Genomic DNA, 26,179 nt, shown 5'->3' on the forward strand with positions numbered 1-26,179 from the left:
GGTTTTAGCTTGTAGTCTGGAATATTTGAACTGTGAGGACTATTGGTAGGTAATACCTTCTTTGTGGTGTTTTAAAGCAAATGCTTGAGATTTCCTTAATCCTAATGAAGTAACGATGTAAAGAGTTCTAGAACAATTCCTCTCAACTGAAATGGAGGAAAACTTAAGACAAATTAACTTGGGACAAGTCAACAAAAAAGCTATGTATTATGAGTTATGGTAGTCCTCAGCTTGTTAGCACCTTGAAAGTTTAAATGGATAGATTCTGAATTCAGTTTGCTTTCAGTGGGGTAATAGTTTTTTTTAAGATCAAAATACCTTGGGATGGGATTGATTGCCTATTTTTCTATGAAGTATTTTAAGATATGATGAGGTGGAATCTCTTAAGTCCTATCTCAGAGTTATTGTCTTGGTTAAAACCATACTTGGGGTGTATTGTATGCTGAAATAGTTTTTTGTGGGCTAGTCTAGAACCCAATCACTTTTTATTATACTTCTGTGAGAAAATGCACTCTGAATTCTGAGCTCATAAATGAGGGGATGTCTATCTACTGTTTCATTATTTGAGAAGATGATTTTTAGACAGTTATAAATTAAGAATACAGCACATTTCAAAACTAGATCTACAGATGTGAAAGGAATGATTAGTGAGGAATTTGATGCTATTCATGTGAGACTTCTTTTCTTCCAAATATATGCATTTTCCAACATGAGTTAGTTGATTATATTACTGGTTTACAGCTGTCAGATTTTAAGTTTGCCATTTCTATCTTTCATATAAAATTTTCTTATTATGAACATGCACAAAAGTTAACAGAATAGTATAGTGACCTCTCCCCCATATTTTAACACTTAGATTAGAAAATCATCAATATTTTGTCATACTAGTTTTACTCATGCTTTTCTTTTTTTTTTTAACTGCTTTTTTGAGTGGGGAGGACTCAAATTTTTAAAAATCGCCCCCCTTTGACCCCAGGTGTACACTATTAGATAAATCATAATCCTTAGCTAATTGCACTCATCATTGGTCATTGCATAGTCCCCCTTCGTTTATTCATTCACGTTTGAAATGATCTTTATTAATGAAATAAACACCTAGGAACCTATCACCCAAAACAGACGTCTAAGTCCTGCTTTGAAACTCACCTGTATCGAGCCATCTCCCCGTTCTCGTCGCCTGCATCCTTCTACCCTACCTGAAGTGATTGTCACCCTGAATCCTGTGTTCACTAATATTTTCTTTCCTTTTTATAACAGAAATCCAGTAGAATTAAGACTATTGATACTAGAGGTCAAAGTGATGTATAACCCACATAACTGTTGCTTCATTGAGTTGATCTACATGGTTTGCTAAAAACTATGTATTTCTGTTTTGGTTATTTTAAACTGTGTAGCAAGTATGTTGTGTTAAGTGTATCTTATTAAGTGTATGTGTTAAGTATAACTTCGGGGAACTTAATCTTTTCGCTTTATATTACTAATATAATGTTGTATGTTGCTGGAGTTCTTTCACATTAACTGTATTACAATACTCCTCTGTGTAACTATACCACACTTTATCCCCTTTCCTGATGATGTGAATTTGGGTTGCTTCCTTACTGCAGTTTTTTTTTTTTTTTTTTTTTTTTTTTTTGCGGTATGCGGGCCTCTCACTGTCATGGCCTCTCCCATTGCGGAGCACAGGCTCCGGGCACGCAGGCTCAGCGGCCATGGCTCACGGGCCCAGCCGCTCCGCGGCATGTGGGATCTTCCCAGACCGGGGCACGAACCCGTGTCCCCTACATCGGCAGGCAGACTCTCAACCACTGCACCACCAGGGAAGCCCTACTGCAGTATTTTAAAGCAAATCCCAGACATCATGTTATATCAGTCCTACATACATTTCTAAAGAATATGGACATTTTCTTGTATAATTACAGTGCCATTATCATTTTAATAAAATTGACAGCAATTCCTTACTATCATCTACTATCCAGTCAATTTAAATTTCCTCACTTAAATTTTTTTAAACATTGGCTGTGTTTTAAATAACTCCACATAAGATCCCCGCATGACATGACATTTGGTTTTATATCTACTGAGTCTCTTAATCTAGAGCATTCTCCCCTTCCCTGACTTTTTAAAGAATCCTAGTATATCCTACTATGGAATATCCCACATCCAGGATTTTCTTTCCTTCTTCTTAGTGTTTAATTTGTTCTAAAGGCTTGATTAAATTCATTTTCAACTGTTTTTGGCAAGAATACTTCATAAGCTGTGTTCTGGGTATTTCACATCATATTGCATCAAAAGGCTCATCATGATGTCTGTATGTTTTACCTTTACAAATTCTAAGATTGATCAGTGAGTTCAAAATCAGCTGTCTATTTGGAAGTTATAGTATATGATTTCTAATTCTATAATTTTTTCAGTATTTTTTTAACTGGAATTCTTTTGTAAAGAATTTTCCCTCATTAACTAAGTCTATTTGAATACCTTGAAATATAATTAGAGCAGAAATAAATGCTTAATTATTTCTGTTAGAATCTGATTTTCAGAGTCAGGAGTTGGTGTCCAGTTACCTTCAGTGGTGATTTTTGAGTTATGAACTTTGGGGGGAGGGGCATGATTTTCTCATTTTAAGTATCTGAACTCGTGGGTCTTTATGTATGCAGTTTGTTTCAGTCAGTTGTAGTTATCATTAATTTGGTTATATTGATTTTCAGGAGCCCCTTTATGTTGGCTTTTGAGTCCTTTTTGCTGTGTATGACCCCAGTAGTCTCTTTTGCTTTTTTGCTTTTTGGCAGAATAAGATGTATGCGGCTTGTCTTATACATTTCTTACCCAAGACCTGGAATCAGTAATTCCTGCAAGAAGCCCTGGTTCCTTTTTGTGGGGAATGATATTTAGAGACCATCATCTGGGCCCAAGAATATTTACTGCTCTTGGGCTCTCACTGCCTCTAGGATTTTTTATTGGGTAGTGTTAGGAAATAGGTACTTTGGAAAAGAAAAAAACCAATTCATGTTGACATTTCAAATTCAGATTGAGGATTGCATACTTAGTTTCTTTTTTTACACTTGTATCTCTTTTCCTTTATGCTGAATGCCTTAGTTCCTAACAACAGTAACTTAATTATATACTTGCTTTATCCTGTTATAGATGTCCATTAATAATATATATTATTTTTATAATTATTGTTAATATCCTGATTGCATTAATAATAGTAATAGGAAGAAATGATTTAAATATCATAATAATTTCATAATACCAATATTATTGCTCACGGTAAGACTGCTGAACCGCATTTAAGATTTTTTTGCAGCTCTTTATCTTTATACCATATTTCCAATAAGAATGTATAGTCAAAATTCCGTGTTCCAAAGTCACTTGAAATAATCTTTTTCTCTGTGTGGTTATGCCAACAATTTGATACACGATTAGGCTGTTTTCTTTCAGTTTTTAGGGGCTGCATTTCTAACTTTAATTTTTTAAAAATGTAAAACATTTACATGATTCCAAAGTCAAACTTTGTAACTGTTATCTATTCAGAGAATTTTCACTTTCATCCCTTCCTTCTCTAGGTAACCATTTCCTTCCTTTCCCTTACAGGTAGTCATTTTTTATTAAGTTTTGGTTATTCTTCTAGTGTTGGTTTTTTTTTCGTATAGAAAAGCAAAATATGTGCATAAATTCATATTTCTCTCCCTTTCTTATATGAAGTTAGCATACTCTAAGTACTGTTCTGCATCTTTCTTTTTATATTTAATCTTGAGATCATTTCAATATGTGGGTATAATGATTTCCTCAGTCCTTGTTATGGTGCATGATATTTTATTGTATGTACCACCTTTTATTCAGCCAGTGACGTATTGATGGGCATTTTGTTTTTTCTGGTCTTTTGCCATTATAAATAGTGCTACAGTGAATACCTCTGTAAATATCAGTAAGTAATTTAGTATTTTTGCCAGTGTATTTCAGGGTAGATTTATGGACATGGGATTGCTAGGTTAAGAGTAGATGCATCTGTAATTTTTCTAGATATTGTCAGTTCCCTTTTATCCAGTTTGCACCATTTTACAGTCCTACAACGATGTGTGGCAGTACCTCTTAACACACTGCCTCTCTGCCTGAGTGTATCGTGAGACTTGGATTTTTGGCCAGTCTGGTAGCTGAGAGGTAGTTTCTCTATACGATTTTACTTTGCATTTCTCTTACTCTGAATTAAGTGAGCATATTTCCATGTTTAAAGGCCATTTTTCTTTTTCTTTTTCTTTTTTGTGGCTGAATCGCATGGCTTGTAAGATTTTAGTTCCCTGACCAGGTATTGAACCGGGGCCCTTGGCAGTGAGAGCGCGGAGTCTGAACCACTGGACCGCCAGGGAATTCCCGCCATTTTCATTTCTTTCATCACTGTTCATATATTTTTCCCATTTTTCTATCAGGTTGTTGGTTTTTTCAGTCAAAAAAAAATTAGGAGCTCATGATGCATTACAGATAGCCTTTGTGATATACTGTCGACGACTTTTAATTTAGGAACTTGATTTAAAAGGTATCTTAATAGTGGCAAAATGAAGTGCACAGGGAGGCTCTAGATTTCTGAACTGCCGAGGAAAGACCTAGGCTTTCAGTTCATGGTAGCATTCATTTTGATATACTTTCAGGAACTATACTCTTAGTGATACTATTATATTGGTCTTAAAATTAACAATCACTTAGGCATTACCATCTAGTTAAATTTGGGGGTATAGAATTCAGGCAGAAAACCTTAGAGATAAATAATTCTGTTTAATTCTGTTTCAAATACTGTTTGAATACTTTATGAAAAGTAAGAATATAAATGTCAGATTTTGAGGGATTTTCTTCACAAAATCACTTCTGCAGTATCTGGCACATCATAAATTTTGTGAGATTGTTATATCACTTTATTATTCTGAAAGATTGTCTGCTTTGTACTATACACTAAGGTGATAAGAGCCTGAGTTAATACTGGGCGACTTAAAAAACAATTCGTAGGGTGTTGTTTACAATTTTTTTTCATACATTGCATTATTCATACATGAGCAGCTTTTTAAAATCTAGCTTTGTAATGCAACCCTAAAACAATTAAATGTCTTTTCTGACAATTAGTTGTTTTTGATGTGATTTCCAATTTAAAAATCAGATATTCTATTTTTCTAGAAGAACCTAGCAAGACATCTGACAGCAGTAACACTAGTGCCACCACTACCTCCACCCAGCCTAATCTGGAAAACAGTAACAGCAGCAGTGAACTAAATTCTTCCCAGAGTGAATCTGCTAAGGCAGCTGATGATCCTGAAAATGGAGAAAGAGAATCTCATACACCTGTCTCTATTCAAGAAGAGATAGGTAAGAATACACTTCATACATTGAAAGGAGCTTTTTAATTTTTTTTAATTTTTAATTTTTTAAATAAAAGTTTGATGGGGGTGGGAAGATTTGGATTTTCTTTTTTCTTTTTTCTTTTTTTTAAACACAAGCGACACTTGCACTCAGTGTTTTTGTTTTAAAAAAATAAAAAAGCACTTGGGAAAAAAATACATCTTTTTCACACCCCCTCCCCAAAGGTAACCACCATTATTTGGTGTGTAACATTTTATATCTTTCTCCGTGCAGTTACATTAATGTATGTATGTTGACAAAAAGTTTTTTGTTTTTTGTTTTTAAATATAAACGGGATCATTCTGCATGTGTTGTTCTGCATCTTGCTTTTTTCACTCAGTAATACATGTAGGGGTTCTTTTCATGTAATCAATTAAATTTATTATTTTTTTAACTGCTGCATGGTACTCCACAGTACAGATGAACCATAATTCATTTACTATTTCTCTATTAATGGACATTTAGGCTAACAGTTTTTTCATTATTACAACTAGTGGTGCTTTTTAACATCCTCATCATATATCTCTGTGTACTTGTATTTCTGGCAGTATAGATACAGTAAATGGAATTGCTGGATCATATGGTAGGTACATTTAAAAAATAGTGATGGCTACTGCTTAATTGTACATTAAAAGGAATTTATACTAATCACTTACATGTATGTGTATTTCTTCATATTCTCGCTAAATTTGACATCATCTATCTGTTACATTTTTGCCAATGGTGAAAAGTCTTTCATTTTAAAATTTGCATATCCCTGCTTACTAATGTAGTTGACTTTCTTTTCATGTGTTTGCTGAACTTTCTGTGAATTGCTTGTTCATATTTTTTGCTGATTTGTTCCTACTGAATTTTGATATTTTTCCCAAATGAGTTTTAGGAATGCTTTATGTATTGTGAGTATTAATTTTTGATTTTACCTATATATTTATATAGTCATTGCTTGTTTTTAACCCTTTTTGTTGTTTTATAAAGAAATTTTTACATTTTTTATGCAGTTAAATTTATCAGTCTTTTTCTTTAGGATTTCTCTGGATTTTGTGTCTTACTAAGGAAGACCATCCCTATCCCAAGAACATACATATATTTTACAGTAATTTCATATAATACTTCTATAACTTCATTTTTAATCCTTCTGGTGTATAATTTTGTGTATGATATGAGATGGAGATCTGTCTTAATTAGAACCTTTTCAATTGCAAGTGACCAAACCAGCTTAAACTAGCTTAAGTGAAAAGGGATTTAATTAGCTCATATAATTGGGAAGTCCAAGCCATCACCAGGCATAACTGGACCTCCAGGTATCAAAACTCTTTCCATTTTCCTCTTTCTGTCTCACCTTTTGGATCTGCATATGTTTGTGTGTTAACCTCATTCTCTCCTAATACAGACAGGCTTTCCCCAAGTGGCAGGGAAGATGGCATCAGCGGTTTGTATTCATATCTTTCCAAGGTCTGTGACCCAAAGGCAAGGCCCCTACTCCTGCTCCAAATCAAAAGTCCTTGAGGAAGGAATTTGAGTGGCCTATCTTGGACATATTGTTCCTACTCCTGTGGCCAGGGCAGGCAAGGTATTATGATTGATGGCTCCAGCAAAAGTATATCATTGGAGTGGGGTAGGAATGGTTTTCCAAAGAAGGAGAGATGCTGTGAAGATAGGAAACAGCAAATATCCACAGTTCCACCCTAGCTCAATACAAACGTGTGTATTCAAATTAAAAAATGCCTCTGCCTAACATAATGGAAAGATCTCACCCACAACTGAAAATTTTTTCAAAAACTTCTCTACCAAAATGAACATCTGGTAATTTTAACTGTATCTAGGATTTCTGTGTATTGTGTGTATTATTTTGATTACGTCTGGTTGTGGCTTATCTTGATCTTACAATCCATGAGCCAAATTATGAACTTAACTACCTGTAACACTCATTAACCTGATGGTGGACGGTGTTCTCTGATAAACCTGGCTGCCCTTTTCTGGGAGGTTTTCTGGGAGAATGGATATGGATGAGAAGTGAGAAGCATACGGGAAGATCCCCCTTCTGGAGGCCATTCTTCTTTAACAGCCTAGATCCAGCTGACTTCTGTCAGGGATGGCCTGCTGGAAATTGCTGTAGGTTTGAATAATTATACATCCCAGTGTGACAGGTTTGGGGTTTTTTCTGGCAGTAACACCCCCTTGTAGATTGCCTGAATACCCAGCTAGTTAACCTAATGCCCAGAAACTTGGCTCAGAGTCCCTGAGGGTAAACCCCCTCTACTGGCCCAGTTTGTCTGCCCCAGCCCCCAGGTGAGCGCAGTCTGTCTAGGCTCCTGCCTCTTGACTCATTAAACAGTAAGTTAGGGAGGCTAGGGCCAGGCAGCTCTGTACTCAGCCTCCAGGCTGCATCACAGTGATTCACTCCTTTAAACAGGAATGTGGCCTTTGGGCAAGGTGTGCTAGACAATGACCTCCACTCTTAGCCTTGTTCCCTCTCTCTGCTCCTTCAAGTCGTACCCCCAGGGATGAATTTTCTGCCTCCTTTCCCTTATTTGCACTAAACTTGGCAAGTGGCAAAGGACTGACTCTCACCTGTTGGATTGCTGGCTCTAAATTGAGGCGCTTAATTTAAAAAGTGCTGTGCCATTCCCTTTCTGCTTTTAGGAAGTCTGGCCTTGACTAAATGATGTCTAAAAAGTCTTTATTGTAGAACTTCAAAGACAGTCCCAAGAAGTAGCCACTATCGGGAATTCTCTGGCAGTTCAGTGGTTGAGACTCCACACTCTCACTGCTGAGGGCCCGGGTTCAATCGCTGGTTGGGGAGCTAAAATCCCACAAGCCGCGTGGTGTGGCCAAAAAAAAAATAAAGTTGCTGCTATAGTTCATCGTGTTGGCACAGAACTCTAGCATGGGTAGAATCATGGTCTGAGAGCCGAGAGAAAATCGTGGCTAGTCTAACTAACCAACTGCTTTGCTACCACACATTGAAGGTTACTAGCTTTCCAGCCTGAGATGGCAAGATACCCAGTACCCCTACCCCATCTTGATTTAGTCAGTGCCATATTTTCTGCTTGGTTTTTCATTTGCCAGTGCCACACTGTCTTAGTTTTTAAAAGCTTTAAATTAAGAAAGAAAAATGAGATCTTGTTCAACTGTCCGGCCAGTGGAAATTGGATACTGATGCAATCGTTTTAGAACGTATAGAAATTTTCAGCTGAAGTGAGATTTATGGAAAAGCAGAAATTGCTCCTTGGCAGTTGAATCTGTCACTTTAAAAAATTAAGATATAATGAAAATGTGAGAGGCCTTTATTATATCTAAAAAAGCTAATGTAGTTGATTTTCACATGTATAGTTATCTGCATACACAGATAATTATCTAGATTCTTTAGGAAAAATTCACTTGACATTTATGTTTATAAGCTTTAAGTTATTAGGTATTTAAACAGAATTTCAGTGGAAATCCTTCTAAAATTAATTATATCCTTTACTTTTAATACAGAAATCCATGTGGAATATATAAGGCAATATTTTATTAGTGTGCATTTTGAGTTATGTTTGTTACTTGTAAATCTGTAGCAGCCCTTCCTCTTTTCTAGTAGCTGAGCTTTAAAACAGATAACCTGGCATGTTTGAATTTTCTGTAAAATGATAAATGACTCACAGTAAAGTTCTGACATACTTTCTTTGGAGTAAAACTTTAAGAATTAATGCATTTGCTTTGTCTGTTCAAGGACTTTTTATTTTCTGGATCTTAGTTGTCTACCAGATAGAAGTTTTGGATAAGTAAGGTGTTATTACTATATGTAATTTACTTACTGTTAGCAATTACTTTTGGCTTTTTATTTAATAACAGGTGATTTCAAATCAGAGAAGTCTAATGGGGAAATAAGTGAGTCTCCTGGAGGTGGAAGAGGAGCGTCTGGTTCAACTCGGATTATTACCAGGTTACGGAATCCAGATAGCAAACTGAGTCAGCTGAAGAGCCAACAGGTGGCAGCCGCAGCCCATGAAGCAAATAAATTATTTAAGGAGGGGAAAGAGGTGTGTTTTTCCTGTTTAAAACAAAAATCTCTGGAATGTAAAATAATTTTTAAAATAGGGGCAGGATGTTTGTAGAGGTACTTTTGAACTGTATTTTCCTCACTTCCGAGAGTGTAACGAGATTAAAAGTGTTAGGTTTGTATTATGATAAGTATAACTGTACACCCAAATTTCAATCCATGCATAGAAATGCTGTAAATGGGTAGTATTCTTTCTTACTATATGGTTAGTTTTATTGTATATAATTCTAAAGAGATAGAGGCTGCTTCTTCACATGTGGGAACAGGTAGGCTATTTGTGGGCTTTAATGAAGATTTAATGCTCAGTTCTGGCTGTAGTCATTTTAGATGAACCTGCAGCTAAAAGATAAGACTTACCCCTTGATAGCAGAGAACAGTGTATAGAACAGCACAGCATCTCAACTCTGTGAACAAAAAGATTGAAGCTAGGACTCAGTATTTCTGTCTCCCAGCAAGCCATGATGATAGAATAAGGGCCACAGCTGTGTCTCTCAGATTTGAGAATTATTTGCAGGGTAGATATGCAGTGTTTTGTTTTTTTTTTTTTTTTTGCGGTACGCGGGCTTCTCACTGCTGTGGACTCTCCCGTTGCGGAGCACCGGCTCCGGACGCGCAGGCTCAGCGGCCACGGCTCACGGGCCCAGCCGCTCCGCGGCATGTGGGATCTTCCCAGACCGGGGCACGAACCCGTGTCCCCTGCATCGGCAGGCGGACTCTCAACCACTGCGCCACCGGGAAGCCCCCAGTGTTTTGTTTTTTAATGCAGTGTTTTTAACATCAAAGAAATGGCTTTAAGGCAGTGGCTTTCAGACTTTTTTACTCTGACCCTCACTAAGACATTTTTCATAGCAACCCAGTACATACATCAAAAGTTTCCTGAAGTAGGGCTTCCCTGGTGGCGCAGTGGTTGAGAGTAAGCCTGCTGATGCAGGGGACACGGGTTCGTGCCCCGGTCCGGGAAGATCCCACATGCCGCGGAGCGGCTGGGCCCGTGAGCTATGGCCGCTGAGCCTGAGCGTCCGGAGCCTGTGCTCCGCAACGGGAGAGGCCACACCGGTGAGAGGCCCGCGTACTGCAAAAAAAAAAAAAAAAGTTTCCTGAAGTAGTATTTTACTATGTGGGAAGCATTCTGGTATTTTCGTTTCTAGTCTATTGTATTATATTTCATTTTTTTAAAAGCTGAATAAGCCCCACTATTGATTTCACAGTCCACTAAAGGATTGGAATCAACTTTTTTTTTTTTTTTGCGGTACGCGGGCCTCTCACTGTTGTGGCCTCTCCCGTTGCGGAGCACATGCTCTGGATGCGCAGGCCCAGCGGCCATGGCTCACGGGCCCAGCCGCTCCGTGGCATGTGGGATCTTCCCAGACCGGGGCACGAACCCATGTCCCCTGCATCGGCAGGCGGACTCTCAACCACTGCGCCACCAGGGAAGCCCTGGAATCAACTATTTGAAACACTTTTTTTTTTTTTTTGCGGTACGCGGGCCTCTCACCGTTGTGGCCTCTCCTGTTGCGGAGCACAGGCTCCGGACGCGCAGGCTCAGGGGCCATGGCTCACGGGCCCAGCCGCTCCGCGGCATGTGGGATCTTCCCAGACCAGGGCACAAACCTGTGTCCCCTGCATCGGCAGGCGGACTCCCAACCACTGTGCCACCAGGCAAGCCCCTGAAACATTATTTTAACGTATCTATGAGCTCTTATCTAAAGCTGGAATGATAAAAGGAGCAGAAGAAAAGGTATTTTTAGGAATATATGTTTGCGGGAATAGTACATGTAATGCCCTCATGCCCTCTTTTGTCTCTAACCCCTGTATATTGTAAGCTTGAGAGAATGATTGGTGAATGATTTATATATCACACATTTAGTTTCATGTGTATATTTGAGATACATGAAAGTACTTAATAATATCCAACATATAATAGGCACTTTAATAGAGCTTAGTTTTCTTTCTTTTTGCAGGCATATCTTGGTTGTTTAATTATAAACAATTAGCTTTAGCTTTTAACTCAGCTTTTAAACTTCAGAAGTTTAGGGACTTCCCTGGTCGTCCAGTGGTTAAGACTTCGCCTTCCAATGCAGGGGGTGCGGGTTCGATCCCTGATCGGAGAGCTAAGATCCCACATGCCTCTCTGCCAGAAAACCAAAGCATAGAAAAACAGAAGCAGTATTGTAACAAATTCAACAAAAGACTTTAAAAAATTGTCCACATCAAAAAAAATCTTTAAACTTCAAAAGTTCAGTGATAAGATGTATCTTAACTTATTTTGAATGATAAATTACAAATTATTGAAAGATAGTTGATCAAATTTACATATTTGACATAAATAATGGAGTCTTTTTATTTTCTTGGTCAGGTACTGGTAGTTAATTCTCAAGGAGAAATTTCACGGTTGAGCACCAAAAAGGAAGTGGTCATGAAGGGAAATATCAACAATTATTTTAAGTTGGGTCAAGAGGGGAAGTATCGCGTCTACCACAATCAGTACTCCACCAATTCATTTGCTTTGAATAAGCACCAGCACAGAGAAGACCATGATAAGAGAAGGCATCTTGCACATAAATTCTGTCTGACTCCAGCTGGAGAGTTCAAATGGAATGGTTCTGTCCATGGATCCAAAGTTCTTACCATATCTACTCTGAGACTGACTATCACCCAGTTGGAAAACAATATCCCTTCCTCCTTTCTTCATCCCAACTGGGCTTCACACAGGTAAAGGAAACTAAGGTTTATTTATTGCTGTAAATATAGTAAATATTTACAAAATGATTATTGCAGTTGCACACTTTAAACTGTCATTATTAATGAATTGAATGAAGTCATTTTAGTCAGCAAAACACTAAGGATGTTAGGAATATGAGTAACTTTACTTCTGAAGTTACCGATCCAACACTAACATTGGGAAGATTTCTGGAAAGCAGAGTCTTTATTCCTGGAACCAAGTGGAGTCCAGACAGAGTTCCAGAACATCATGGAAGGTTTAAAGATTTGGAGGACGAATTGACCTCTGAGCTTCCTCTAGTGTTTAAAACCTATGATTCTGTGAGGTAGAAACTTCCAGTAGCAGTGTATTTTATACCTGCTTAGCCTAGAAACATATGCCCTATAAGGTGAAGTCTTCATAAATTACAGCTCTTGTGCTTTTAATTTAAGATCAACAAGGTGAAATTTTGTTTTTTCCCTTCTGAAATTTAGGGCAAATTGGATCAAGGCCGTTCAGATGTGTAGCAAACCCAGAGAATTTGCGTTGGCTTTAGCTATTTTGGAGTGTGCAGTTAAACCGGTTGTGATGCTCCCAATCTGGCGGGAATCTTTAGGACATACCAGGTAAGTGAATTCTGAGCCTTGTGAATGGTGTGTTAGTCTCCTTTTTGGAATATGAGTCTATTAATAATGAAAGTTAATGTGTTGGAAAGGCCATAATAAAGACTTAACTCTTCTTGACCTCATTTTCCTCCTATAAGATGGAGGAAAACATGTAAGATGTAAACCTGAATAAACATTAGTTCTTATTTAGGATATAGGATTATAATGAAGATGAGAAGAGATCAGGTATATGAAAATTAAAAATATGTTCTAAGTAAAAAGCGTTTTTATTGAATAGAAAGAATGCTTATATTTTTTGAATATTTATTCTGGAATGTGCTAGACATCTTGATTTACTTAGAGTCGAGTATCTGGCCAAAGATCATGTAGCTCCTAAGTAGACTCAGAGTTGTGTGGCTTTAGCAGACGGTTAACAAAAAAGATAAATTTTGTGACTTGAATCTACTTTTTAGCCCTAATGGATTTATTTTTTAACTTTAATTTTTCAAAAGTTCTTATTATAAACCTAATACAAGCTTATGGTAAAAAACGTAAATTAGGGCTTCCCTGGTGGCGCAGTGGTTGGGAGTCCGCCTGCCGATGCAGGGGACACGGGTTCGTGCCCCGATCCCGGAAGATCCCACATGCCGCGGAGCGGCTGGGCCCGCGAGCCATGGCCGCGGAGCCTGTGTGTCCGGAGCCTGTGCTCCGCAACGGGAGAGGCCACGGCAGTGAGAGGCCCGCGTACAGCAAAAAAAAAAAAAAAAAAAAAAAAAAAAAAAAAAAAAAAAAAAAAAAACGTAAATTATTATTCAGTGTAAAAAGTAAGGCCCCTTCTACCTTCCCTGCCCCTCTACAGGGCCCATTCCAAAGGTATAATGCTGTATTTTTTAATTTAAATATATTTTGTGTTGCTTTCTACACCTGTGTTTTATCTTTAAAAAAAATTAATTTATTATTTATTTATTTATTTATTTATTGGCTGCGTTGGGTCTTTGTTGCTGCGCGCGGGCTTTCTTTAGTTGCGGCGAGTGGGGGCTACTCTTCGTTGTGGTGCTCGGGCTTTTCATTGCGGTGGCTTCTCTTGTTGCGGAGCCCGGGCTCTAGGTGTGTGGGCTCCAGTAGTTGTGGCACGCAGGCTCAGTAGTTGTGGCTTGCGGGCTCTAGAGCACAGGCTCAGTAGTTGTGGTGCATGGTCTTAGTTGCTCTGCGGCATGTGGGATCTTCCTGGACCAGGACTGGAACCCATGTCCCCTGCATTGGCAGATGGATTCTTAACCACTGCACCACCAGGAAAGTCCCCTGTGTTTTATCTTACAATGAAAAATTTTAAGAAAAGTAAATATGCCTGCTAAATATTTTTCATCTGCTAAGGGTTGCTTTCAGTTTTCTGTAGTGTTTTCCCCCCATAAATCTTATGGATACTCTTTCCTCTCTCCCTCCTATTTTGAATGTAATTGCTGCTACTGGTAGAAGCTTCCACAAATGGAATGGACTTAATTCTTCCTAGGATTAAAAAAAAAAACACAACAGGGTTAAGTTAAGTTGCTACGAACGGTGCAGCCCAGGAGAGGAGAGCTAAATGGGTGGAGTGCTGGTATTTTTCTCACTGCCGCCTTTTCTCAGGGCAGGGAGAGCAAGGGGAAAGTCAGAGGCAATTGTGAGGCCTATATTTCTCTTTTTCCTTCTTGCATTTACTTCCAGACTTTCCCCAAACTCTTCTGTCCCAACAGTCTCCTATTCAGTGCTCATCCTGAAACTTGTGTTGGTGGTCTCTGGTGGCAGATACCAATATTTTGAGAACTAAAGGAAAGCTAAATGTTGCTAAAGAAAACTTCAGTACTCAAATGTAACTTAAAATGACTAAGTCAAAGCTTTTATAAATTCGTTTCTAAATATTAAACATTCTAATGAAAATGCAATTCATTTTTTTTTAGTTAGGGTTTTTTCCCCTCCTGGTATGCCATTATGACTAGTCTTTTATCCTATTTTATTAAAAAAAAATTTTTTTTGGCGCACTGCGTGGCATGTGGGATCTTCTTTCCCTGACCAGGGATTGAACCCAGGCCCTCGGCAGTGAGATCATGGAGTCCTAACCATTGGACAGCCAGGGAATTCCCATGACTAGTCTTTTAAACCTGTTACTAGAGTTATAAAATTGTATCATGAATTGTATTAGTATGATACATCTGGTAATATATAAGAAAGAACTTTTTTTTAAAATTATGATGAGGTGATATAAAATAGCATACTCTGAATTTTTAAAAAATTAGAGACCATGACTCATGAAAATTAGAAATTAATAATAGGACTTCCACTTTTGTCAGTAGTATGGTCACAAATGTTTAGGTGACAGACTCCTAAGACTTGATCCTAAGGCAGTATCTAGAAATTCAACCAAATATTTTATTGTAAAATGTTTGTTTATTATGATATTCAATAGTAAAGGTTTGAAGGCAGGATCATTTTGAAAAAGTTATGAAGTCTTGGTTGAAAAACATTAAAGAACACCTAAATAAATGAAAATATATCTCCTGTTCACGTATAGGAAGACTCAGTGTCTTGACAATGTCAATTTTTCTCACCTTAATATACAGATTAAGTTCAAACATATTAATAGTTATAGTTGGGCTTTCTGTAGAATTTCACAAGATGGTTAAAAAGTTTTTATGGAAAGGCGCAACAATAGAAAAGGTAAATTTGAAGGACGAGGTGGAAGTACTTGCCCTCCCATGTAGCGAAACTTACTTGGTAGCTATAATACTGTGGTATAAACAAATAGACCAGTGGTACAGAATAAACAGTTCAGAAAGAGACCAGCCCATATATGGAAATACAGTATGTGATGGAAGTAGTATTGGAAAGGATGAACTGTCCAATAGAAGATGAGGAGGAAATGAGTTGTCCGTACAGTGGTAAATTGAACTTCATTCTTTATATTATACACAATAGTCAGTTCCAGGTAGAGTAAATTCTAAATGTGAAAAACAAACTTTAAAACTCTAAGAAGAGAATATAAGAGATTATCTTGGGCTTCCCTGGTGGCGCAGTGGTTGAGAGTCCGCCTGCCGATGCAGGGGACACGGGTTCGTGCCCCGGTCCGGGAAGATCCCACATGCCGCGGAGCGGCTAGGCCTGTGAGCCATGGCTGCTGGGCCTGCGTGTCCGGAGCCTGTGCTCCGCAATGGGAGAGGCCACAGCAGTGAGAGGCCCGTGTACTGCGCAAAAAAAGAAAAAAAAAAAAAAAAAAAAAAAGATTATCTTTGTGACTCTGCAGCAAAAAAAGTTCTCTTCTTCCTCCCTCCCTCTCTTCTCCATTTCCTTCCCTTTTTCCTCCCTTCTTTGTCCCTCTTTCCTTTCACTCGTTCCTTCTTCCTGCTTTTCTTCCTGCCATACTTCCTTCCTTTTCTCTTCTGATTGTTTTATTTCCTTCTTGATTCATTCAGTATCTCCCCTAACATAGCTAAGGCAGGCTTTATTTATTTCATTTGTAAGAGTGCTGTCTGTCAGATTTGAATGAGTGTCCATGTGTATGCCTGTGTGTGTGCACGTACTAAAAGTGACTTTCCTTCTTCACCTTTAATATGTGATATGTACATAAGATTGTGTGAAATATATAAGCTATAATGAGTAATAATAAAATGAACAGGGCTTCCCTGGTGGTGCAGTGGTTGAGAATCTGCCTGCCAATGCAGGGGACATGGGTTCGAGCCCTGGTCTGGGAAGATCCCACATGCCACGGAGCAACTAAGCCCGTGCGCCACAGTTACTGAGCCTGCGCGTCTGGAGCCTGTGCTCTGCAACAAGAGAGGCCGCGACAGTGAGAGGCCTGCGCACTGCGATGAAGAGTGGCCCCTGCTCGCCATAACTAGAGAAAGCCCCCACACAGAAGCGAAGACCCAACACAGCCAAAAATAAATAAATAAATTTTAAAAAATAAATAAAAAAAATAAAATAAAATGAACACCTGTGTATTCACCACCCAATTTAAAAATAAGAAAATTATTATTGTATTTACTTTGCATTCATATTACCTTGCCTTTCCTGAGAGATAACCATCATTTTTACATTTGTGTTTTGTTACACCCTTCCTTTTACTGTGTAGTTTTATCACATATGTATATAACAGTAGACAATGGTTTTCTGTTGTTTGAGTTTTATAATAATGTGTCATCCTAAAAGACTGAATCCTAGACTGGTTGAAGGTGTTTTTATTGTTTTATTATACTATAATCAAAAAAGGGTTAGTATACACAGTATATTCAAGAACTTCTATAGTTCAGTAAGAAAAAAAATCAAACTATTTAGTAGAAAAAAAGGCCAGAGGTACAAACATAATTTAGAGAAAAGGAGACACAAATAGCCAAGAAATATGAAAAGATGCTTAACCTCCCTCGTAAGTTGGGGAAAAAGCACGTTAAAACTAGGGGTTGGGCCAACATCGTTCTCAATGATGAACAACTGAAACCATTTCTGCTAAGATCAGGAACAAGATATGGTTGCCCACTCTCACCACTATTATTCAACATAGTTTTGTAAGTTTTAGCCACAGCAATCAGAGAAGAAAAAGAATTAAAAGTAATCCAAATTGGAAAAGAAGAAGTAAAACTGTCACTGTTTGCAGATGACATGATACTATACATAGAGAATCCTGAAGATACTACCAGAAAACTACTAGAGCTAATCAATGAATTGGGTAAAGTAGCAGGATACAAAATTAATGCACAGAAATCTCTTGCATTCCTATACACTAATGATGAAAAATCTGAAAGAGAAATTAAGGAAACACTCCCATTTACTACCACAACAAGAAGAATAAAACACCTAGGAATAAACCTACCTAAGGAGACAAAAGACCTGTATGCAGAAAACTATAAGACACTGATAAAAGAAATTAAAGATGATACGAACAGATGGAGAGATGTACCATGTTCTTGGATTGGAAGAATCAACAGTGTGAAAATGACTCTACTACCCAAAGCAATCTACAGATTCAGTGTAATCCCTATCAAACTACCACTGGCATTTTTCACAGAACTGGAACAAAAAATTTCACAATTTGTATGGAAACACAAAAGACCCCGAATAGCCAAAGCAGTCTTGAGAAACAAAAACGGAGCTGGAGGAGTCAGGCTCCCTTACTTGAGACTATACTACAAAGGTACAGTAATCAAGATAGTATGGTACTGGCACAAAAACAGAAAGACAGATCAATGGAACAGGATAGAAAGCCCAGAGATAAACCCACATGCATATGGTCACCTTACCTTTGATAAAGGAGGCAAGAATATACAGTGGAGAAAAGACAGCCTCTTCAATAAGTGGTGCTGGGAAAGCTGGACAGCTACATGTAAAAGAATAAAATTAGAACACTCCCTAACACCACACACAAAAATAAACTCAAAATGGATTAAAGACCTAAATGTAAGGCCAGACACTATAAAACTCATAGAGGAAAACATAGGCAAAACACTCTATGACATAAATCACAGCAAGATCCTTTTTGACCCACCTCCTAGAGGAATGGAGATAAAAACAAAAGTAAGCAAATGGGACCTAATGAAACTTAAAAGCTTTTGCACAACAAAGGAAACCATAAACAAGACGAAAAGACAACCCTCAGAATGGGAGAAAGTATTTGCAAACGAAGCAGCTGACAAAGGATTAATCTCCAAAATATACAAGCAGCTCATGCAGCTCAATATCAAAAAAACAACCCAATCCAAAAATGGGCAGAAGACCTAAATAGACATTTTTCCAAAGAAGATATACAGATTGCCAAAAAACACATGAAAGGATGCTCAACATCACTAATCATTAGAGAAATGCAAATCAAAACTACAATGAGGCATCACCTCACACCAGTCAGAATGGCCATCATCAAAAAATCTACAAACAATAAATGCTGCAGAGGGTGTGGAGAAAAACCCTGTTGCACTGTTGGTGGGAATGTAAATTGATACAGCCACTATGGAGAACAGTATGGAGGTTCCTTAAAAAAACTAAAAATAGAACTACCATACGACCCAGCAATCCCACTACTGGGCATATACCTTGAGAAAACCATAATTCAAAAAGAATCATGTACCACAGTGTTCATTACAGCTCTATTTACAATAGCCAGGGCATGGAAGCAACCTAGGCGTCCATTGACAGATGAATGGATAAAGATGTGGCACATATATACAATGGAATATTATTCAGCCATAAAAAGAAACGAAATTGAGTTATTTGTAGTGAGGTGGATGAACCTAGAGACTGTCATACAGTGTGAAATAAGTCAGAAAGAGAAAAACAAATACCGTATGCTAACACATATATATGGAATCTTAAAAAAAAAGGTTCTGAAGAAACTGGGGCAGGACAGGAATAAAGACGCAGACATAGAGAATGGACTTGAGGACACGGGGAGGGGGAAGGGTAAGCTGGGACGAAGTGAGAGAGTGGCATGGACATATATACACTACCAAATGTAAAATAGAGAGCTAGTGGGAAACAGCCGCATAGCACAGGGAGATCAGCTCGGTGCTTTGTGTCCACCTAGAGGGGTGGGATAGGGAGTGGGAGGGAGAAGCAAGAGAGAAGAGATATGGGGATATATGTATATGTATAGCTGATTCACTTTGTTATACAGCAGAAGCTAACACACCATTGTGAAGCAGTTTTACTCCAATAAAGATGTCAAAAAAAAACCCCCACAAAACTAGGGGCTGGGGCCTTCCATGGTAGTCCAGTGGTTAAGACTCTGCGCTTCCACTGCAGGGGCCATGGATTCGATCCCTGGTCAGGGAAGATCTCACATGCCACAGGGCATGGCCAAAAAAAAAAAAAAAGGTCTGAGAATATATTCCAGGATGAATGTGGGCTTGTAGAGGTGATTCTGCTGGTTTGAAAACAGTTTCAGTCCCTACGTACCACTCACAATGCAGGCATCTTTGCCAGACTTTAAAATCTTACTGTGTAAAGACTCTTGGTGTCTTTGGAGTAACAGATCCTAAATACAATAAAAATATTAAAAAAAAAAAAACCCAAACCCCAAAAACTAGGTGCTATTATTTCACATCCTTTGGATTGTCATAAATTTAAAGAGTATTGGCAAATGTGTGATATAATAGGAAGAGAATTCTGATACGTTGTCGATAAAAGAGCTAAATACTACAACCATCTTAGAGAACAATTTGGTAAAAGTAATATTGAGAATACAATCCTGTTCCTAACTAAAAACCTTAGCAAAACCTTGTATCTGTACATGAAGAGACATGTAGAAAGGTGTTCCTTATAATATTTTGTAATGGTGAAAATTGGTAACAATTCCTAAATGCCCATAATCAGGCATATTTAAATTATGGTGTGGTTCTCTAATAGCATACTGTACAGCAGTAAAAAAGCAAACCAGAGCAACATGAGTCAATGAGATTGACTCAGAAATGTACAACAGGGGCTCCCCTGGTGGTGCAGTGGTTGAGAGTCCGCCTGCCGATGCAGGGGACACGGGTTCGTGCCCCAGTCCGGGAAGATTCCACATGCCGTGGAGCGGCTGGGCCCGTGAGCCACGGCTGCTGAGCCTGCGTGTCTGGAGCCTGTGCTCCGCATCGGGAGAGGCCGCAACAGTGAGAGGCCCACGTACCGCAAAAAAAAAGAAATGTACAACAGAGTGAAACAATTCTTTGCCTGAAAATATATGTAGTGTGATTCTATTTATGTAAAGGTTAAAAGAATGTATGCTAATATAATGCTGTATTGTTTAGGGATGTAGACATTTGTGGTAAAAGTTTAAAGAAGTGTAAGGCCTATGTGCTTGACAGTTAAGAAATATGCTTCTAAATAGGTCAAAAAATCATAATGGAACCTAGAAAACATTATGAATTGAATGTTCATGAGAATACGACATAAAAAAAAAGAAAAAAAAGAATACAACATAAATTGAAATTTGTGGGAAACAGCTAAAGAGTACCTAGGGGAAATGGGTAGCCTTCAGTGCTTACACTAAACAAGAAAAACTACAAATTAGTTAGCTAGGCATGCATCTCAATGAGTCAAACCAAAGATGGGAAATATGTCAATATTTGATGAAATAGAAAACAGATGTATACCTTAGATACTATTATATTTACAAACCTCTGATGAGATTATCAGGAACGGGGTGGGGGTGGAAAGGATAAAGAACAAATAACCAGTATCAAGAATGAAAAAGGGGACATAACAAACAATATTTCTGAATCTCTCACTGATACTTTGGATTTCAAACCTTCACGGAGTCCACTAACATAGTATTCAGGCTTCCTACATCCATAGAGAAAGTGCCCCAGTGGACTCCTCCTTTTGGGTGGGGGAAGGGTTGGGGAGGAGGAGTCCCACTGATCTGAATCATTGGACAGTAGGGCAGAGGCCACACTCTTAGGCAAGAAAAGGATTTCTGGTTCAGTTTGAAGGATATCACTGCACCTGTCAGTAGTAAGGAGATGGGCAGGACCAGATGATTTCATGAGGAAGTTCTTCAAATTTTAGGAAACAGATAATTCTATTTAAACTGTTCCATAAAATAGAAAAAGAAGGAAATCTGGTTCAGTATTATTTCTGTTAGTACAAAACTGTTCTAAAACTTGTTAAATAGATAAATAGAAAATCATGGCCCTGTCTCATTTATTAATATTTACCATTGATTAATAATTAATAGCAAATAGAAGTGTATGCAAGAAATCTTAAACAGAGCATTAGCAACTATAGTCAAGAGTAAATTAAAAGAATAATAAATCATGACTAATTTGACTACCTCTAGGTATGGAAGATTTGTCTGTTCTTAGGAGATTATTAATACCTTGCTATTTTAAGAAGTCAAAGAAAGAAAACTTTGATTTTCTCATTAGATGTCAAGAAGGTATTTGTTTATTAAGAAGATTTAAGTTCATTATTAATTCTTGGTTTAAAAAAAAACTTGGGTAAGTAGAAATAGATGAATGCCCCCTCCCCTTTTTGGTAAAGATGTATTTCAAACCAAACCGTCATGTGTTTTGATGAAACCCTTGAAGTATTCCCATTAACATTTAGGTGGAACAAAACAGAGATACCCACTGTTGCTGTTATCTTTTAACTTTTCTTTAAAGTATTAATGCAATATACCGAGAGAAATAAAACATAAGTAGGTAAATGTAGGGACAATTATATATAGTTGATCTCATTATATACTTAATTGACTGAAAAACTATAAAACAATATGAAAATTAATTAAGGTGGCCCCCATACTGAACATTCGGTTTTATATATGCAGATAGTAACCATGAAGAAAATACAGCGGGAGTTCTGAGTTAAAATAACAAATTGAATGAGCACATCTAATTTTGCTCCCCACTGACCTCCACCAAAACTATGACAAAGGGATTTTTTCAAAGCATAAACCCACAGGGACAAGGGGAACAACAGAGAAGACAGTACCAGTAAAACTGCAAGCAGTATTGCAGGAGGATGCGCGGTACCCTACCCAGGAAAGCCAAATCCCAAGTCAGCAGGGGAGAACTGAGAATTTTCACCAGTCACGCCATAGAATCCTCAAAAGGCACAAAAGCAGGAAGAGCAGAGCAATGCATAATTCTGTCTCTGCAGTGCACCTGTTTACACATGGTCCTGCCAGGTACCCTGAGTGTGGTGAGCGTACTGTTTTCTAGGCGTTGCTTAGGACTGCGCCCTTTGATTGCACCACAAGAGGCTCTTAACTTGTGAAAGGTGACCTGGAGACAAATTTATTTTTTTCTGGGAACCTTCTTTTAATAGTGACAATATTGCTCTTGCTCATGTAGCTAGTTTTCTTCTTGCTGAGTTTTCAAAAGCCAAACTTTATATTGTTTGGGATATACACATAGGTGGTGGTAAAACTGTAAAGAAAAGCAAGGGAATGATAACACAAAAGTCAGGATAATGGCTGCCTGCGGGTGGGACACACTAGTTTTGGATGTAGTGGTTATTGATAAGGTTCTGTTTCTTAACTTGGTTACAGTTTACATATTTTTAAAAATTACAATGAAGAAAACATCCAGCAACGACAAAACACCTCAAACCAGGAATACATTTAATAAATATTTAGGAGCATGTTAAGAAATGGTTAAAACTTTACTAAGGATATAAAGGATACTTTGGGACTTCCTTGGCAGTCCAGTAGTTAGGACTATGCACTTCCACTGTGGGTTCAATCCCTGGTTGAGGAACTAGGATCCACTTGCCGTGCAGTGCCCCCCCCCCAAAAAAAAAGATATAAAGGATACTTTGAGTAAATGAAAAGATACATTATATGCTTACATATGTATGTTGCATTTTTCTAAAGATGCCATGCAGTATATTTTATATTAACTTAATCTATCAAATTTAATACTCATTTGCATTGTGAATAGGAGTTTTCTTCCTGGTGGGAGAGGGAGGCATGACCAAAATGATACTAATATTTCCTCTAGAAAATGTGTAAGAAAAGGGAAGTAGGTATTTCAAAAAAAGGGAATAGATATTTAGAATGTATCTTGAAGCTATGATAATCAGAATAATTTGTACTCTAGAAGAAGTAGAGCAGTGGAATCAAACAGAGAATCCAGAAATAGACCTAAACACATGTGGGAATCCACTGTGATAGCTCTGCCTGTCAGAGAAGGAAAAGAGGGCGTGTTTGGGGAAAATATCACCCAGATTCCTGCCTCAGCAAAAACATTCAGACAAATGAGGATTGAAAAATACCCAACATATTGTTAAAAACTATAACAAAAAACTTAAGAGCGCGTGGATTAATTTATGTTTCTGTTGTGATACTTTCTTTTCAAACAGATATAAAACCCAGATGCCATAGATGAAAAAAGGGGATATATGTATTTAAAATTCTGAGTGGAAAAATAATATTATAATCAAATCCAAAAGACAGATGACACACTGAGGAAAAATATGTGTACCACAAATGGAAACTTGCCTTTTATAAATGAAAAAGACCTTTTATAAATGAAAAGCCCATTACAGATAAGACACAGGATTTGAACAGGCATTTGGCAGAAAAATAAATATATAAGGCCAGTAGACATAAAAAAGTGGTAACTTCTCTCATAATTCAAGAAATGTAAATAAAAACAATGGGATAGTATTTCTTCCCTCTCAATTGGGCTAGTAATTTAGAATTTTTGTACTAACGAGTGAAGGTGCGGGAAAGCAGGGTTGCTTTTTAATTGATGGCAGTGTGAAGCGTACAAATCTGAAGAGCAATTGGGCACCATCTGTCAGCACTTTAAATATAATACTCTTTGGACTCAGCCATTCTACCAGTGGGAAACATAAAGGGCTATTCCTCAAGTTTGCTAAGAAGCACGTAAAACATGGTTTCCTGTAGCTTTGTTTGTAATAGGAAGAGAAACACAACAAAACCCTGTGGAGGTGGGGAACGGAGTTGAGGCTCAGTCCCCACTCCTGGCCCAGCTCCCTGAACCGAGGACGTGTGGAGGGACCCCCTGCCCCCAGTGCACTGACCAGTACGGAGTGGTGTCTGGAGGCTCGTGGTACCAGCGTCAGGCTGCCAGCAGTAGCCAGGGTTTCTGCCCAACTAAATGGAATTGAACCCCTGCAGAGCTCACCTTTCCTGCTGCCTTTTCCCATAAGGATTGTGTTGGAGGTAGTGAGAACAGTAGAATCTATTCTGGGAGAGCAGACATCACAGTTTAGCTACAATACTACCTCACTGGCCTGGCGTCAGCAAGGTGAAGCCTTTGTCTTTGATGATGAAGATGGACCTGTTCCCCATGTGAACACCAAGAGCACAAGCTGAGTGCCCAGCTTAGCTGTGCGTTCCCAGAGTGTCACTGTACTGGTGTTCTCCCCAGACAGTGCCCCATTCCTGGCCACCATCTGCGAAGATGGCTCAGTTGCTGTGCCAGACCTGGCCTTTTATAGGTGTTTAAAGCTGAACCCACAAAAACCCTGTTGAGAAATACTACTTGGTCGTAACTCAGTCACTACTTCTTTACTCTGGAGAGCTGAGGCTGGCAGGTTATCCCCTGTGTTGTGCCTACAGAGCTTTCCCCACTCCCTGTTTGCAAATTATGGTATCTGAGACTAAATTAGTCCCCAGTGAGAATCCACTCCCTTTCCTCTCCCATCAGTAGTGAGAGATGATGAATCTTTGCTATACTAGTTGTGTGCAGTTAACAGGCATGAGCTCTTGGCCTTGGGGACACTAGATTCTAGGGTGCTGTAATCACAAGGACACAAAACTTTATTCAAAGTGGAGATAGATAAATAGGAAGTTTTTGGTGGAGGGACAGAGGTGAAAAGAATTAAATCCCCTCCCACATCTTTCTTCCGCTCCCCCAAGTTAACAGAAGATCTCTTTATTCTTTTCACATAGCTGTGCATTTGAAATTGGCTACATCTGGGTAGGGTATGATAAAAGCAATTCTTCTACCACTAGGGCTCTTAGAGACCGGAGCTCCTTTCTTCGTAGATTTTGGTTAATGTTCTTCTTTATGGGAAATATTCCCATTCATGAAAATCTAATCTAATCACCTTAAAGTAGAACCTCACCATAGACCTGCCCATCTCCTTACTGGTAGGTGCAGTGATATCTATTTTCTTACCTGAAAAAAGAGTGTGGTCTGTGCCCTATGCCTAATGATTAATGCCCAGTCAATGTGGTTCTTCCTGCCCAATCCTTCCCGTCATCCAAAAGCAGGAGCCCTGTGGGTCCCTTTCTCTGTGGTTGTAGGAAACCTGAGTTCTATGTTAGTGGACCCTCTGAAGATATTAAAATCCCAAGTACTAGTAGAAATAGGAATATTGGTTGATAAAATAAGAGTTTTGGGATTTGTTGGTCTTTTTGGGGGAAGGAAAGAAGATATGTATCTTCTGGTATGGAAAGATCTAGTGCAGTTTTTCATTGATTAAAGACTGTGTAATTGTATTTATAATTACACAAAAAGGATATTATATTACAATGTTGGTGTATGCATAAATAAGTCATAAGTGAGTATATTTCTTATGGAGAGGCATATGAGAAGGATAGCATGCTCTGTTTTTTTCCTTTTTGTACTATTTGATTTTTTTCCTATTAGAGAATTGTACGTCTACTTATTTTTATGAGTCTGGGTTTTCTGGGCTGTGGGATTATAGCTAACCATTCTTTGTTTTTGTCTTCCTAATTTTCAGTACTATATTTTTATCTTTTTTGTTTATTTTTTATAGTTGAGTGTAATTCTGTCTTTCTATCCATATATTCTTAGGTTACATAGAATGACATCAATTGAAAGAGAGGAAAAGGAGAAAGTCAAAAAAAAAGAGAAAAAACAAGAAGAGGAAGAAACAATGCAACAAGCTACATGGGTAAAATATACGTTTCCAGTTAAACATCAGGTAATTTTGGTATGATCTTTTAAATTGTGTTAGCCATTTCTGAGACTTTGATTCTGCAGTTTTGAATACTTAGTAATTTTTTTT

General features: G+C 38.1%; 1 protein-coding gene across 14 annotated transcripts in view; it reads left to right on the plus strand.

The window, feature by feature from the left end:
- BPTF (bromodomain PHD finger transcription factor) overlaps positions 1–26,179 on the plus strand; it is a 143,522-nt gene that overhangs the window by 57,657 nt on the left and 59,686 nt on the right. For 10 of the 14 annotated variants that reach the window (XM_081219713.1, XM_081219707.1, XM_081219716.1 and 7 more), the window contains 5 exons: positions 5,161–5,349; positions 9,217–9,404; positions 11,781–12,136; positions 12,620–12,751; positions 25,966–26,095. In XM_081219713.1, coding sequence (XP_081075839.1) covers positions 5,161–5,349; positions 9,217–9,404; positions 11,781–12,136; positions 12,620–12,751; positions 25,966–26,095 — 995 coding nt within the window. The remainder of the gene's footprint in view (positions 1–5,160; positions 5,350–9,216; positions 9,405–11,780; positions 12,137–12,619; positions 12,752–25,965; positions 26,096–26,179) is intronic. The other 4 variants (XM_081219717.1, XM_081219708.1, XM_081219710.1 and 1 more) reach the window with 1 other exon arrangement.

The sequence above is a fragment of the Mesoplodon bidens genome (assembly GCF_964165515.1).
Source record: "Mesoplodon bidens genome assembly, chromosome: 19".
In the NCBI taxonomy this organism is placed as follows: Eukaryota; Metazoa; Chordata; class Mammalia; order Artiodactyla; family Ziphiidae; genus Mesoplodon; species Mesoplodon bidens.